Below are 17,229 nucleotides of genomic sequence, written 5' to 3' on the forward strand. Positions count from 1 at the left end.
AAGAACCGCCACCCCTCCTCCCTTCCCATGAGGTCAGATGAGCCTTCCTCTAAACCAGGAAGCCAGTCTTGCTAGAAGGAAAAGGGAGAGATTATTAACTGAATAGGCTTTAGGAAGACTTAAGGAAAAATCAGTTATAGAAAATAAATAGGCTACATTAACTTGCAGAGTTGTAATAAAAACGAATAATAGATAAGTGACCTATAATATAGAGCCTGACTCCATCTTTTGCTGTTTGCTGAAAAGTTTTAAGTCTTCCTCTGTTTCCCCCTGCCGCATATCTGGGTAAGCTGAGAAGCAAGCCTGGGTGCTCCCCTCTTTGCTGTGCAAATGCCTTCCTGCAAACCCCAGCCCCACTCTAACACATAAAAACCACAAGCTAGTCTTTTTTTCTTGTTCTCTGAAGCCATGTTTTACCAGTTTGGGAGCACGGATCTCCCCAGAAAGCTTCTTTTCAAAACCTCTCAAAGTATGTGTGGTGGCATCAGTTTCAACATACAAACGAAATGTTGAGTAGGGCATCCAGTCTTCTGTAGGATGGCCATACCTGAACTCTTCAGAGAATGTAGTCAAAAATTACAAACAAGTCACAGATGGTGGAATAAGTATGTCTAATTAAACATAAAAAGGTACTCCATTTCACTGATTAGAGAAGTTTCCATAAAAACAGATGCCATTTTCACCTTTTAGATTGTGAAAAAAAAAAAAAACGTAAGATTAATATTGAGAATAAATGAAGATGTAGGGAAACAGTAATTCCTGTATGCTGGTGAAAAATAGCTTAATTGGCAACATCTTATTTAAGAGGTTGGAGGGAGCATGCCCTCTGAATTCCACAGTATCTTCCCTAGAGAACTGCTTGCAACTATGCAAAATGCATGTGCAACAGTGTTTACTGTGGTCTTATTTATAATATCAAGGGATTGGAAAGTAAATGTTTACAAGTAGAAGATTGGTAACAAATTATGCTTTATTGACCCCATGGAATAATATAAATAAGATAAAAGGAATGCATGATGTTTATAAATATGTGGAAAGGTATCTAAGACACTGGAAAGGTATCTAAGACACAATAGGTAGGTGAGCAAGCAAGTTGCAGCATAGAAAAATGTTTGGAAGGAAACAATGAATTAATAACTATTATAGAAAAGGATAAGAGGAAACAGGGAAATTTCCAGGCTTTTTTGTTTTCATTATTTAGCGTGATTATAAATATACATTCATATATTTGTGTAATTAAAACACATTTTTAAAAGAAAAATTTTAAATAATGGTTGGCATCCCAAACCATCTTGAAAAACTAACCCATAAAGCAGTTGTCCATTTGCTATGAAGGGTAGAAGACAATGTCATTAAAATGCAAGTAATTCGACAAAATCGAGAGCGTTTTATTTTTATAACTTTATTTTGAAGTAATTTCAAACTTAAATAAGAGTTTCAAGAATAGTACCAAGAGTCCCACTCTAGTGAGTTTTGTGAATCGTTGCAATTTTTTTTTATAGTGAAAGGGTCCAATCCAAGATTTCATGTTATACGCAGTTGTCATGACTCACTCACTGGTCTCCTTAAATCTGGAACATCCATCTTTCCTTGACTTTCAAGACAATTTTAAATACAGGGCAGTCATTTTATAGAATGTCAATTTGATTTTGTCCAATATTTCCTCACGGTTAGAACTGGCTTGTGTGTTTTTGGCAGAATTATTACACAGGTGATGCTGTCTTCTTATTACATGCTGTCAGATGGCACAAGATGTTGATTTGTTCCCTTACTGGTGGTGGTAACTTAGATCACTTGTTTAAAATAGTGTCTAGCAGGTTTCTATAGTTTAAAATTATATATTTTTTTCTTTTTGATTAGCAAGTAGTTTTTGTGAAGATACTTTGAGACTACGTATGTATCCTGTTACTTCATTCCATTTTAACCCATGAGTTTTAGCATTCATTGGTTGTTGCCCCTGATTTCTACAGTGGCTGGCAAAAAGTACTTTAAAAGTCCTATCCACATTTATCGGTGGACATTCCATTGTAAGGATGAGCTTTTCCCTTCTCCTATTTAATTAATTAACATCAGTGTGCACTTAATGGGTAGCTCTTTTATTCAATTACTCGTATTACTTTTGATACTCAAATTATCCCTGATTTGACGTGTGTAGGCCCTTTCAAGCTGGCTTCTATGTCCTTTTCTGAAACATTCCCATCATTCTTTGAATATCTTGTTTTCTGGAATAAAAAATATATTCCAGCCTTGAAATCAGCTGTTTCTTGATAATCAAAATCCAAGCACTGAGGTGTGCATTATGTCCTGGGGTGGTGTTCCCAGTCCTCTCAGTGTTCAGAATTAGGATATACATGTGAACAAGACACACAGCTTTACATCCTGGGTATGTGTGTGTGTATGTATGTATATACATAAAATTCCCACTGACAGTTCCAATTCCAATCCAATATTATAGGATTTATTCTCACATTCCATTTTATTTGTACTTCTCCATCAGTGAGAAACCTGGCTCCTGTTCCTCAATATATTTACTTAATTGCTCAAGCCCTCATCTCCTGACCTGCTGGGCTGCCTTCTGCCGTGCTCCGGGGCGGGCCATCAGAGCTGCAGCCGGAGCTCTGACTGCAGGTCAGCCACCTCCCCAACTCTGTCCTCCTCTGGGCTGTCACACTCAACGCTGCTCCTACGCACTCCTCGCATGGGGCTGCCATCAACAGTTTGCTTAGGTTGATGGACTTTTGGACTGAATGAATGGAAAAAAAGGAAAGGAGGAAGGAACCAGGTGGGAAGAAGGAAGGAAGGAAGTCAAATCAGTATTTTCATTACTGAATGCAGACATGTGAAGCCTGAGCCAGGTGTAGTTCAAAGAAGGAAAGGATTCCTTTGAGAAAATTCTGAAGGGAACTCTGAACATTTGGATTTTAAAGGGTCTGTTTTCACATTTGCACTTGTGATCAAAAAACATTTCCTTGCCTAAGGTTGGTTGGTTGGTTGTGTTTTCCATTTTTATATGGACCCAAGACTCAGATGGAAGTTTTGGTGATGGGAAAATTTTCTTGAGAAACTAAGCAGCATTCAGAAGACTGAGCTTAATTGACTAAGGTTGCAGCCTAAAGTACCCAAAGAGGAATTAACTGTGCAGGTGAAAGCCAGAGGAGCAGGTGGGCAGTGTATTTCTGGGGGACTTTTAGAGGTTGTGGGGTCCACAATGAATGTTCATTATAACCACTGGAAAGTGATAGAAGACTATGATGGTTTATCATTTTTTCCTGAATGGGAATAAAGCCTGAGTTTTATTAAAGAGGTCAAGAAGTAAGATATAGATGTTGGTAAGTACATCTTAGCCTCAGATTTTTATTCTACATCCTCACCAAACTTAGTTTTACTTGTAATTCACCAAAGGTCCAACCAGTCAACATCCTCAAAAATTGGGAAAGTCTTCCAGAAAAAACTTACACAACTACTCAGTCTGAAATTTAGGGAACGTTGGGGTGAACTGTTCTACCATTTTGGATTAATAAACTCTGGCAAAATCTGTGAGCTTGGAGAACTTGTGTTTAGTCTTTTCTTTCTGGTTTTTAGTTCAAACAAATGTGCCGTACATTGCTCCCCCACCCATCTCTCTGCCTTTTTAAAACAATTATACTTTGAAAAACCATGTTCAATTACGGAAGTTCAAAGTGTTACAGATGAAAGTCTTACCTCTGTCCATATTTAATCTTGACAAAAATGTTTATAGTGCACGACAACATAAGAGCATCTATGTACAAACATATACAATTTTATTGATATCTCTACAGACTACAAGAATTTTAAGTATAGTCACAATTGCTGAGTGCAACAGAAAAATAGTAATTTGTCATTTTCTGAAAAGATGCAAAAATTCTGAAGATGAAAGAAAGATACATCAATGATGTCATCTGTTTCTTATTTCCTAGAATAAAACATCACATAATTAAGTACTAAAAATTATAGATTATTAGAGATTTTGATTCTGTGTGCACTTGTCCGTGACCACCACCTAGTTTATGTTCTGGCTTTGCAGCTGAGCAGCACAGGCCAATACCAGAGGGGAGCAGTATGAGAGGAGAGACCTCTCATGTATTCTCATAGAGGATTGTTGCCCTGGATACGCAGACTCTCCTTTATGGAAGATGAAAACAGTCTTTCAGGGCACTGGAGGCCAGATAGTGAGTTACAGACACTCTTCTCTCTTTAAACACATGCCTAATAACTAAGAAAATAAATCCAAGTGGCCCTGGGAGCTAAGACAATAATCAAAAAGGAACTGCTGTTCTTCTCTCCTGCTAAGATCAAGTCTAATAAAATATACTATGGCAGAACAGGTACCTAGTACCCATGTCTCCTCCAAATGAAGAATGAGTAATAAAGTTGGGCCTGATTTAATGATTGTTTTAATTTCCACTATCCAACTATTAAGAATTAGTTTTCTACTTAACTTTACACACTTAAATTTCTTATATCCTGGTGTCTTGTGATGTCACATGTATAAGACAATTAAAACCCAGATGTTTGAATTGGAATAATGGCCAAGTCACATGGGAGAAAATCACAACGACAGAATTGTTAAGAGTCAGTGGGGCACTGCCTGGTCAGAAATTTGCACAGATCATTTGTTTTGGGTTGGAACACAATAATTCTCAATCCAGAAGAAAACACTGTCTCTTGCATCTTGCCTTCCAGACCCTTCAGAAGTGGGGCTTGCAAAGCTGTGTTTGTCAGCCTTGGCTGACACTGGAACCACATTGGAGGCTTTCAGAAATACTCCTATTTGGTACCCACTCCAAGAAATTTTGATATAATTGGAATTTGAAAAGCTCCTTAGGTGATTCTTATGTACAACCAAGGTTGAGAATCAGGTTCCTACATAGATACATAAATAAAAGCAGCCATCTGTGCCTCTGGTTTCTCACCAAAACCTCTTCAACTTAACTCTGGCTCCGATGTCCCTCCCCATCCCAACCCTCTTGCACCAAATTGGCACTTTTTACTTTCCAAAGTCAGACCTTATCTTCTGTATTTTGTCCTTTAGGGCTATGTTGTATGCAAATATGTACACGCGCTGCACAACAACCATACTCCCTGGAATGGTGCCATCCAGAATACACAACTTACTGGCAAGTATTTCTGGCACCTGGAGCAGTGTGTATGTGAAAGAGTATGTGGTCAGTAGTGGGGTTAGTGTTACAGAGGACAAAGGTGAGGAAGCTGTGAAGGTTACCAGTTTTCTCCTGATGCAGAGAGCAAGGCCTACTAGAAATGTCTGAGACCTTTTGGCATCGCCTTCTCAGAGAAAGTGGTCAAGTTATAATGTCTTTCCGTAGGGCCAGACTGTAATCACAGATATACTCCTGGATTGTCCTAATGATCCTGAACCAAGGAGAGGATTTTTAGCTTACTCTTCTGGACCAGCTTCATTTTTCCCTTCTGCCAAACATTTTATAACCAGGTATTTCAAAGAGCTCATCTTCATCATCTTCAATTAACCTTGGGCATAATCTCTCTTTCTCAAAGCTTTGTTGATCCCTTGATGCAGATAACAGATAGATGGTACATTTAAAATTGGACACGAGTATTTTTTCTTTTACAATCCCTTAAAATCTTTAAGGAATAGAAACCTGGATTCTGATTTATTAACTTGAGAATCGCTCCAGGGCTATATAAAAGATTTGAAAAATTGTCTCTACAACTAAATTATCAGAAAACATCTTTCTCAGTTCTGTCACTATCGTTCCAAAGTTAGGTGATGACTCCAATGGTGACTGGGGCACTAAGTCTGAGTCTCAAGTGGAGGAAGCAAAGTCAGTACTGCTTTTTAGGGATCAAAATAAAGGATAAATCCATCATCCTTCCCTCCAAACACCAAGGTTAATGGATGACTTCATGGAAGGAATTATTGCTCACATGATTAGAACCAGGAAAACAAACACTTCTAGCTTCTCATTGGTGAATAAATCACAAAGACTCATTTTTTCCTGGAATACTAAGAAGGGCTTATCCCTGGAGGGAGTCCTAGATGGTCAACTTGGAAACTGGTTTGTAAGCCTTCTCTTCTGATGCCACTATAGTAGATATAATGTAATTTTGATGACAACTAAGTCTCAGAGTCACTTTCTCTATCATTGTCCAAGTTACTAGGAGTATTTTTCTTATGTTCCAAGATAGAGGCAAGACATTTAAATAGAAGAGAAGAGGATCCCTGGGTGGCACAGCGGTTTGGCGCCTGCCTTTGGCCCTGGGCGCGATCCTGGAGACCCGGGGTTGAATCCCACATCGGGCTCCCGGTGCCTGGAGCCTGCTTCTCCCTCTGCCTGTGTCTCTGCCTCTCTCTCTCGCTCTCTGTGATGACTATCATAAATAAATAAAATTTAAAAAAAATAAATAGTAGAGAAGAGAGATATAAAGAGTTATATGGATCATATGGATTATATGGATCATCTTCAAAAGATGATAATGATAAGATGGTGGTGGTGGTTGTGATGTCGTGTGAGCATGCTAAGGTCAGTGCAGCAGAAAGGAATGTTCAAAGAGAATAATGACATCCACATAAGGTTCTTATAATTGCTGTCTCTTTGAACTTTAAAAATAATTCTGATACAGTAAAATCTCATCAATTTGTATTCCACTAATCAGGAGTTTGGGAGATGAAATTATCCTTGTATCAAGAACGGGTCTGTAAAAACAATATTGAAAGATATATTTAAACTACTTAAAAGAATTTATTCTTTTCAAGCATTTCAGAAGCACCTGTTTTCTTCCAATTGGTGTGCTGGTTCTAAACATTTGATCTATTCATTAGAGCCAGAGTTTTAAGCACTTCTATGAAATGCTATGTTCTTTTTGGTGTTTTCTCTGTATGCTTTAAAATATTCTGTAATTGTTATTTTTCACTGATTTAAATCTGCTTTCTCCAAAATAGCATTTTATTGCATATGAACCACACATGTAATTTTCAGTATAATAATTTATCTTAAGATACTGTGCACTTATGATATTTAATTTTATGCAAGACATATATTACATATTCACATTTAATCTGTCTCTACATAATGTAGAACAGTGGCTCTCAACTGGGAGCAATTTCAGCAATGGCTGGAGACATTTTTGGTTTTCTTCTGGTGTTGCTACTGGCATCTAGGAAATAGAGGCCAGGGATGTTGCTAAATATCCTGCAGTTTAAAGGACAGTCCCCCATGACAAAGAGTTTTCTATAAATAGTGAACTGTTGAAAAACCCTGATGTAGAACAAATCAAATCAAATCTTATGGAGGGCTTTAGAGTTAGTCATTGAATTTTATGCCACTTTGGACTGAATTTCATTGTTCTTAAAATAATATTTTGCTCCCTTAGTTATTTCATTAAATTATGGAAATGATAAAGTTTTGTTCAGAGAACCGGGTTCTTAAAACCGAGGTACAAATAGTGTACTACAATTTGGCTACTACTGTTTTCTAAATTCTGATCTCAGATTTTTAAAATATTTTTACTGTATAATTTTATATATCAAGTTTGTATTTCCAAGTCTTGTTACTCAGCCTTTTCTCAGGAGTGGTGAGATTCATGGAGAAGGTTTTTTGAGAAATTAGGAGAATTCAAGGACTCTGAGAAATGCTGGTATACATTTTCTGACTCTATCATCTTTGCTCTTCTCAAAATTACTGAGAACATTTAAAGGAAGTGCCACTTCAAAAAAAATAATTTAAAAAAATCTAAAAAACAAAGACTATTTGGGGCTACTAAAATAACCTGGACTTCAGGAAGAATGGTGAATTCATAGGAGACACAAATTCAGGTCTAGTTAGACCTGGAATAATAAAAATTAAATAAGCCAAAACCATTAATTTTTTAAAAAAAGATTCTTTTTGAATGAACGACATTTACAGGATGAGTCCTAGAACCTGCACATTTTCATTTTCTATGACTTCTGGCTTCCAGGATCATGCTAAATAGTGATAGCAGGTGTTTTTATTTATCTTTTTTGCCTCTAGTAGTTCGCTGTTATGTGATAGATAACTTTTATCATGTCAAGGATATTCCATATTTCATTTTTAAAAGAGTTTTTAATAAGGAATACGTTTCAGTATCTACTGACATAATTTGTGGCTTGTATCATTTAGACTAATGAGTGACAAAATTATTGATTTTGTGTCACTAAACTCTCTCTGTATTTCTGTGGTCCATAATGGTGACTAAGGCCAAGATAGCAAAAATACCAGCACGTTTTCTAAAGATTTTCAATAATAAGTATTGAACCAAATGTATTTATTAATGAAAGCCCTTGTTAATGGGAAATGTAATAAATCAGAATCCCTTTCCCAAAACATTAACTGAGGTTTTACCGAATCATACTCAAGAGAATGGCCAGTTTGGTCTGTGAGTGTCAGGCTGCAGGAGCACCTTGGTTGAAGACGCCACTGGGCTGGAACAGTAATATACTGTGTAGTTGGCAGACAAGGATACAAATGAAGCATTAAAAATAGATCACTTTAGAAACAGAAACCAGTGTGTGAACTCAGTTCTCAAAGCTAACTGCACTGTTCCTGTAGTCTAGTTTCCCCAAACTTATTGTCAACTCCCCTGCAGAGCACAAGCCAGGCTGAAAAAATGCTTTGAGGTGACCCAATCCTGCAGTTTATGATTAAAAACAGCCACGTATTCTGAAGGTGACAGAAATGGAAATAACTGTGTTAGGAACGCCTTACTATCCTGGCAATACTTGATTATGACTGATATAACTGTGATGATGTAAAAGATTATGGAGTGACACACATTAATCAGACTCTTGCCATACGAATTCAATAATGTCCTAGGATAATGAAAGTTATAGATGAGAAGAAAACTCTAGTTTTGTTTTCTTTTTCAGTTGGGTGTGTCAAATGTACTTGAAATACACTGATATCTTCTAATGCAGATTTTTTAAATTGTCAGGTGTGGCCCAATTTATAAAAATAGTTTGCCATAAATCTTTTTTTTCTTCTGTCACAACATGCTTTTTTTCTTTTCCTCTTAAGATGTTAATTTATCATGCAAAGATTTTTTTTTCATTAAGTGCATTAATGCTTTTGTACAGGATTTTTTCAAATCAGGACTCCCCGTAGTTCCTAAATGTAAATCCTTAGCAAATGACATGCCAAGATGATAGCTCCATTCCACGTTGGAAAAAGGCAAATTCAGCCATGTCGGGATTTTAACCAGTGTTCCAGCCTTTGGGTAGTGGAGTGTCTCTAATAAATTTCCCTTATGATAACTTCAGATGGACTGTAATGGAACATTTTGTAGAAGAAACTGGCTTCTAGCAAGTTGAATAGTGATGCTGGGAATAAATTTGGTTTCCCTGAATAATGGTTTCTCAAAGCAGTCACAGCTTCTTTAGAAGTTTAGAATTGGTACCATTTCTTATCCTTATATTTCAACATTAACTGCAAAGAAAAAATAGTCATGATAAAATGTTTTTAAAAATCTTTAAAAGTACTAATCAAAGCAAGCTCATATTGAGCAAATCATGCATATCTAATTAAACCTCAAAATTTATAAAACTTATTTTTGAAATAAAGGGCATATGAAAAGATTTTTTTTTAAAATAAGCTGTAAAGACTCAGCTGATTTTTGATGATTGAAGCAAAAAGTAGTATGTGGATTCCAGCTTCTAGTGCCCCTCATGCCTTTGTTGGGGAGGCGTGGGAGGATCATGTAAAGTCCCTAAGCACCTTTTTAGTAACAGATGCATAATATAGACCCAATGTATCAGAACCAATGAATAATTTTCTTTTCAATTATCTCCTACAGTAAAGGAGTATTAACATAGTATTTAAAAACATTTTTCTCCCCAATACTGGGGGAATTATAATACTTATAATGAGATCCAGGTTACCTTGGCTCTCTCACACAGGATTACTTACGGTGGTATCTATGGGCTTTCTTGTGCAGAACCCCAGTGTTTAAAGTAATTACTGTATGAAGATGCCTAGATTAAGCAGTTTACCTCATGTGCATGTTTGGAAAATGCTTCCGCACTGGTCATCATGCCTGCAGTTTTCTCCTCCAGCTCTCCTAGCCTCTGTCCTCTCTCATCAAGTGCGATCCGAGCGCGAGTCAGCTCTCCCATCACCCCTCCGGCAGCACCTTTCATCCCTCCTATACCACCTGGTCCGGGAATGTGCTGTGCAAGGCTGCGAGAGGCTCTTCCTGCTGAAGCTTCCCCAACTAGGGATTCAAGCCATAGCAATTGAAGACATATTGTCAGTAACTCAAATAATTATGAACAAGTTTATCACCAAAGTTCTAACCATAAATTCTATTGTCATGATTCTCATCAAGAGAGAGACATTTGGTGCTATCCTAGGTATGTATTTGGAGATGTTAGCTTTTACCTATGAAAAATGTCTATGAAAGAGTCTGAGACTGTGAGGTGACCATATCGTTATTGCATGTCTTCATGTGTATGTGTGTGGGTTCCGTGCAACATGGCATCATTGCATTTCTTGACTTTGTTGAATTGGGATGTTCACAGGATATGTCATTTCGTATTTAACCCAAATTAGGGTCTATTCCAATATTAGGCCTGTTCATCTGTTTAAATTTCTTTTTTTTTTTTAATATTTTATTTATTATTTATTTATTTAAGTCACAGACAGAGAGAGAGAGGCAGAAACACAGGCAGAGAGAGAAGCAGACTCCATGCACCAGGAGCCCGATGTGGGATTCGATCCCGGGTCTCCAGGATCGCGCCCTGGGCCAAAGGCAGGCGCCAAACCGCTGCGCCACCCAGGGATCCCTATCTGTTTAAATTTCTGCCTGAGTCTTCATTCTTACCATCTCTCTTCATCTTGCTGTCACCCTTTGGAAGGCCCCAGTTGTTACTGTTTTAAGATGTGTGTGTATGGGCAGTGAATTCTACAGGACAGGATATATGCATGGGGGGTGTTAGTATATATGTGTTGAAATTGTGTTACTTTATAAAGGAATAAAAATTTTCCTAGCATTTACAAAGTTCAGTTTAATTTTAATGAATTTTGGGGGATTTTTTTTAATAAATTTATTTTTTATTGGTGTTCAATTTGCCAACATACAGAATAACACCCAGTGCTCACCCCATCAAGTGCCCCCCTCAGTGCCCGCCACCCAGCCACCCCCACTCCCCCGCCTTCCTCCCCCTCCACCACCCCTAGTTCGTTTCCCAGAGTTAGGAGTCTTCCATGTTGTCTCTTGGGGGATGTTTTTATTGAGACAGCTATCTTGGTAGAAATTTAGTGAGCATTCTTAAAGATAATGCTAGGAATGGAATCAAAATGTATTTTTTTTAAATGAGCCCTTTTGAGATATAATTCACATTTTATATACATAGCATGTACAATTCAGTGGGGTTTTAGTGTGCTGACAGAGTTGTGCACCTATCACCACTGTTGTATCTTAACACATTTTCATTACTCCAAAAAGAAACTCTGCCCATTGGCAGTCACTCCCCCACCCCTCTTTGCCCCAGGGCTTAGCAACCACAAATTTCTTTTCTGTTTATGGATCTACCTCTCCTGGACATTTCATATAAATGGGATCCTACAATATGTGGCCCTTTTTGTCTTCTTTGTTTGACATAGTGTGAAGTCTTCAAGTTTCATCCCTGCTGTAGCATATATCAAACCTCATTTGTGTTTATGCCTGAATAATATTCCATCATATAGAGGCACCTAGATCTTTTGCTTGGTTAAAAGTTCAAGAGAAAAGGAGTTTTGATCTGCAAGACCAAATAGGGCTGAGATATTCTGGGAAATACATTCTTCATTCTGAAAATGTTCCCTCGTATCTTTCTACTCCTTTCCGATTACTCATCAGAGTTTCACTGGAAGAATTTTAAAGTAATTTATTCTGTAGCATTGATAAACCTTGTGTTCTGAATAAAGAATCTGTTTCCCAGTAGTGGTTAAAGGCAAGCAGATTAATAAACATTTTTTTTTTCCCAGAATTTAGTAATTGAATATCCTCACCCTGCCTTGCAGGTATGATCTACTTGCAAATGATGTATTATTTGTATGAATCACATGTACTGTTCTTGTTAAGCTATTTCCTAATATAAAGTAACCAATTTTATTTATGTTTGGTAAAAAAAAAATAATTTCCATGGTATAGAAGTAAAAAAGTCTAATCTAGAATTTGAGACCACATATTACATTAAGTTACACACACGCACAGAAACATTTTCTATTTTGTGGTACAGTTACATAATCAGTTTACTCACAGAGCTCTTCTCTGTCAAATGTTTGTCCACTTCCACCAAACAGTCCCTTGAGAAAGCCTCTGTTTTGAGCTTCTGGTGTCTCTATGGGAATAAACAAATCTCCTAGCATGTCCTGTATCAAATTCAAACAAAAAAGCATTAGAGTAACTAAAATTAAAGTGATAGAAAAAAGATAACGCTGTAGCATGTTAAAGCACATAATGAAAAAGATTTTCCTGACAATTTTTGCTTTGTTCCCAGTTTGTCTCTGGCATATTTTTCTCCACCTCCTTTCCTTTCCTTCTTAACTGACGTCAGAAAATTTTCATTTTTCTGCCCTATTCTCCTCTTTACAGTTAGAAAACATGAGAAACTAATATACTTACCTTAGGATTAATTTCCACATGACTCTGGATTTAGGATCCTTTTTCAATTCCATAGCCTCTTTCCTGTCCTAACCCTTTCCTGAACCAAGCACAGACTACCCTATAAAGGAGGAAGCCTTTGGTAGTATGTGAAGGACATTTGGATTTATGTTTATATGATGTACAAAGCTAGGAAATAGCTCAAGACAAAGGAGTCAAAATAAGCAGCTACCGCATAGTGAGATACAATTGTTTTTAAATATTTGATATGCTTTAGAATGACTGGAAAAATACCTTGTTAGAAATACAGATGCTTAGGCTTCATTCCACACATACTGAATCAGAATCTACATAGATGTGCTCTGGTTACCTATACTTGTTATGTGCTCTCTAGGTCTTTCAGAAGCAGACCAAAATTTGAGAACCACTAGTGTGGAGGAAGGAACTTCAACCAAGTCAGGAGATCTGTGACCTAATATCAGTTTGTCTATGAACCTGCAACCTGACTTTCTCCATCATCTTCCTCTTCTTTGGAAATGGCAGTGCCCATTCCAATTTCCTTCCTTTCCCCACATTGCTACAGCTAATAACCCTCCAATCCAACTGACTACACTTCATAGCTACAGAATCTGCTAAATGCTCTCCATTCTCACTGCTGGTTGCCTTATTTTAAGCCACTGTTATTTTTGGCCTTAATTGTTAAAAAAAAAAAAGACTCCTAATTGTTCTTCATTCCTCAAAACCATATGCAACCAGAATATTAGTTTTCATATACAAATTTGCTAAACCTTTTTAATAACTTCCTATTACCCTTGGAATAAATGCCGGATTCCTTAGGCACTTACAAGGTATTCTAAGATTTGCTCTGGAATAATTCTCCAGCACTATCCCTCCCCTCTTTTCACTAACTGCACTTTATTGGCAGTTTCTTGAACCCCCAGGATTTTGCCAGGAATATCATTTTCTTTTCCATTCCCAGCCATCCCCTTTTTTTTTTTTAAAGATTTATTTATTTATTTATTTATTTATTTATTTATTTATTTATTTATTTATGATAGACATAGAGAGATAGAAAGAGGCAGAGACACAGGAGGAGGGAGAAGCAGGCTCCATCAGGGAGGCCGACGTGGGACTCGATTCCGGGTCTCCAGGATCGCGTGCTAAACCGCGGAGCCACCCAGGGATTCCCCCAGCCATCCCTTCCTATGGACAATTCCTACTCACCCCTTACGACCCTTTTCTTTTACTCTTCCTGCTATTCTGTCAACCCAGAAGCCTGTCTTCAATGTCTCCCCAGTGCTGACACAGCCACACATAGGTGTTCTCCTCCACAGAGTGCTGTGCTTGTCTGTTTACTTAGCTCCCTCCAATACTAGTGGGTAAGGACTAGAATCTTGTCTTATCACTGTATTCTTATAGCCTAGCCAAGTACAAGGTATATGGTAACAATTCAGTAAGTATTCGTTGAATAATGGTAAGAACATTATTATTTATTTTTAAGATACACTATGTTCCAGGCACTGTGCTCAATGTTCTCACCGTGCTCAATGATGAACTTAATTCTCACACCAGTGCTCCGAGACAGAGCGTACAGGTGGGTTAAATAAAATGCCCAAAGTTATACAGATGGGCAAAACACAACTGAAACAGTTCAGAGCTTATGCTCTCAACCTTTGTATTAAAATGAGTGGGTTTTAGTTTTCTTTTTTGTAAAATAAGGGGGTTGAACCAATTAAATCTCTCAAATGCTTTTATATTGATTCTGTTTCAAGGCTCTGCTGACTACCATGGTAAAAGATAAATGCCCAATTCAAACCCACAGGACATGTATTTCTTTTGTATGGCTCATGAGCTCCCTGAATTGTTTACAAAATTCTTGTGTATACATGCATATTCCACACCTTGGACGAAGAGAATTTATAATCTTTTCTTTCTTTCTTTCTTTCTTTCTTTCTTTCTTTCTTTCTTTCTTTCTTTCTTTCTTTCCTTCTTTCTTTTTCTTTCTTTCTTTTTTTTTTTTTTGAGAGAGTTTATAATCTTACAGCAGCTTCTCCATAGGCAAAAAACCAAAGAATAAAATGAACAAAAATAAAAAAATCAACCATTAATATGTATGAGCTGTACATTCTCCCTCTTACTTTTTCCTTCTTATTTTTTTCTGTATATACCTAGACCACACTAAACTTGACAGGGTCACAATGATGAACATATATTCAAAACATATCCTAGGGAAGGCATATTTATTGCATGGCCCAGGAATATTTTAGCTTTTAGATATCTCTCTCATTCTCTTTTTACAACCATGTCCAATGTTTATTCATAAATGTGCCTGACCTACCTGTAGATTATCACACATCTCTTGGCTGTATGTTAACCGTTGAATTTCAGTAGGAGAGACGAGATATAATGCCTGGCCTTCATTGGTAAAACAAAATGTCCGTGCTATCCTCATGTCTGTCAGTGGCAAATAATTAACATCCAACATTGGGCGAAGACTAGGTAGGCTGAATGGAAAAAAGCAAATCCACATTTCATATTCAAGTTGTTAGAAGCTTTAATTTCTCTGTGTAAAGTGAGCATATTCTTACATGAAAAGTTATTTTTATACCACTATTTTGTGGTTATTTCTTTTTATTCTCTTGAAGTCTCAGTGGTTAAAACAAAACAAAACAACAACAAAAAACCTAGACTTTCACATAAAATCATATATACACAAAAAATCATGGGCCCAGTCCTTTATCTTAATCCACACAGATACTTGGCAGATATCCTTGAAGATTGGATAAAATGCAGTGGCCAGCAGTTTCAGGATATTTTTTGCAGCATTTCCCAGGTTCCTACAATATGGTTATAGTGTTTGGTTATGGCAGAAACACCACGGCTAGAAAGTGTCTGACTACAGACTTGGGTCTACTGTCTCCTTTTAAGGCAGAACTCCCGAGTCTGAGGAGGTTATGCACTGATGGAGATGTAGAATGGATTCAGCTCACTGTGCCTGGCAATGGATTAGGCTTTGCTCCCCATTCCTCCAACACTCTCTATACACAGGATATGAAACTTACCTATGACTTAAGTCACCTGCACTGAAGGTATGATTAATAAATAAACATGGTTAAGGTTATAAGGGAATGAGAATAAGTTATAGGTAATAGATCAGGATTTGCTAGCCCAATGAATACCACTCATCTCAAGTGTCTTACCAAATGGCTATAGTCTTATCCTAATGATGTAGCCCATGATTTTGCTTAAATATTCATCAGAATGTCCCTTTGGATACTGCCATGAGCTAATTTTGCAAACTACTGAGGAAAATAAGTCTCATTGCTTTTATTATTATTATTTTTGTCTCATTGCTTTTAAATCACACCTCTAATGCCAAAAGGAGGAAAATAGGCTTGTCATTAAATCTCAAGCTTTGAAATCATTCAACTGATTCTGATGTGCATAATGATTTTAAATTATCCCAGATAATAAAACCAGCACCTTGACAAAAGAATACTTATTTCTCTTATGAAAGTTTATAATTACAAGATAAGCTCTAGTACTTTTTCATATAAAATGGGACCTGAAATCTGTACAATTGGAATAAGTTTTCTATGAGGTTCTAGCACTATGCTGTCCAATATGGTAGCCATTAGCCACTTACGGTTATTGAGCGGTTGAAATGTGGTTTGCATGAACTGGTGTTCTGTAAGTGTAAATTACATACTGGATTTCAAAGATTTATATGTTACAGCATTTCAAGTAATTAAGGTCTTTAGGATATGATTCCAAAACAAACCCAGTTAAACAGACTTCCATGATAGATTCAGTCAAATTAATGGGTGGAAAACAAACAAACAAACAAACAAATTAATGGGTGGTAGTGGGGGAAGGTATTCCAATGGACTTTTCTGATAAGCTACATTGTTTATGTAGCATAATAAAAGTAAGCCAAGAAAACAAAAATGGTGTAATTACTTTAGATAGGAAAAGGAAGAGTTATTCAATTGTTAATTACTAGGAATCAAGTGTTCTTAAAGCTGAAAGCTCTTTTGTTTTGTTTTGTTTTTGTTTTTGTTTTCTCCCTGTGGAGGGACACTTTACAAGGAAATAGTGTCACATAACTAACAGTGGTTCTCACTAAAAATGGCTTTCACAACTCAGTTTGAGAACTCATTTATAGATAAGCCTCTTCTATCTCTTTCTACTATTTTCTAGATCTTGGTACATTAGCAGATAAGCAATCATTAGCTACCTTCCAACTATCAGAAACCTAGCTCTTGAGAAGAATCGACTTAGTATAATTAATTTCTGATAGGATCTGGAAAGATCCAGAAAATCCTTAGTACAGGAGAATGATCAACTGGCAATGCCACTTTGAAGGATTCAGTTCTTCATGCCACATATTATTTCCTAGCCTCACCCAATATTACTAGAATCATTCCAAAATAACTTCCTTTCAAATATTTTTGAGATCCTCAGGAACACATGAAGATTTTCCACTAGGACATAATATTAAAGTAGCCATTATTATCTAAAGCAGCTTTTGCAAAGAACAGAGGAAGATCAGAGATAGCATCTTAATTCTCCTATTGCTATAACTCCTGTTGTTTTTTAAAATTCTATCATTCTTCATTTCTCAAGAAATTT

At 36.9% G+C, this 17,229-nt stretch overlaps 1 protein-coding gene across 6 annotated transcripts in view; it reads right to left on the reverse strand.

The window, feature by feature from the left end:
- Positions 1 to 1,386: 1,386 nt before the first annotated feature.
- Positions 1,387 to 17,229, reverse strand: part of STXBP5L (syntaxin binding protein 5L) — a 385,708-nt gene continuing 369,865 nt past the window's right edge. For all 6 annotated transcript variants that reach the window (XM_072812552.1, XM_072812550.1, XM_072812551.1 and 3 more), the window contains 4 exons: positions 14,936 to 15,101; positions 12,254 to 12,365; positions 10,004 to 10,224; positions 1,387 to 9,440 (listed from right to left, as the gene is read on the reverse strand). In XM_072812552.1, coding sequence (XP_072668653.1) covers positions 9,399 to 9,440; positions 10,004 to 10,224; positions 12,254 to 12,365; positions 14,936 to 15,101 — 541 coding nt within the window. In that variant the 3' untranslated portion in view covers positions 1,387 to 9,398. The remainder of the gene's footprint in view (positions 9,441 to 10,003; positions 10,225 to 12,253; positions 12,366 to 14,935; positions 15,102 to 17,229) is intronic.

Source organism: Canis lupus, chromosome 35 (assembly GCF_048164855.1).
Source record: "Canis lupus baileyi chromosome 35, mCanLup2.hap1, whole genome shotgun sequence".
In the NCBI taxonomy this organism is placed as follows: Eukaryota; Metazoa; Chordata; class Mammalia; order Carnivora; family Canidae; genus Canis; species Canis lupus.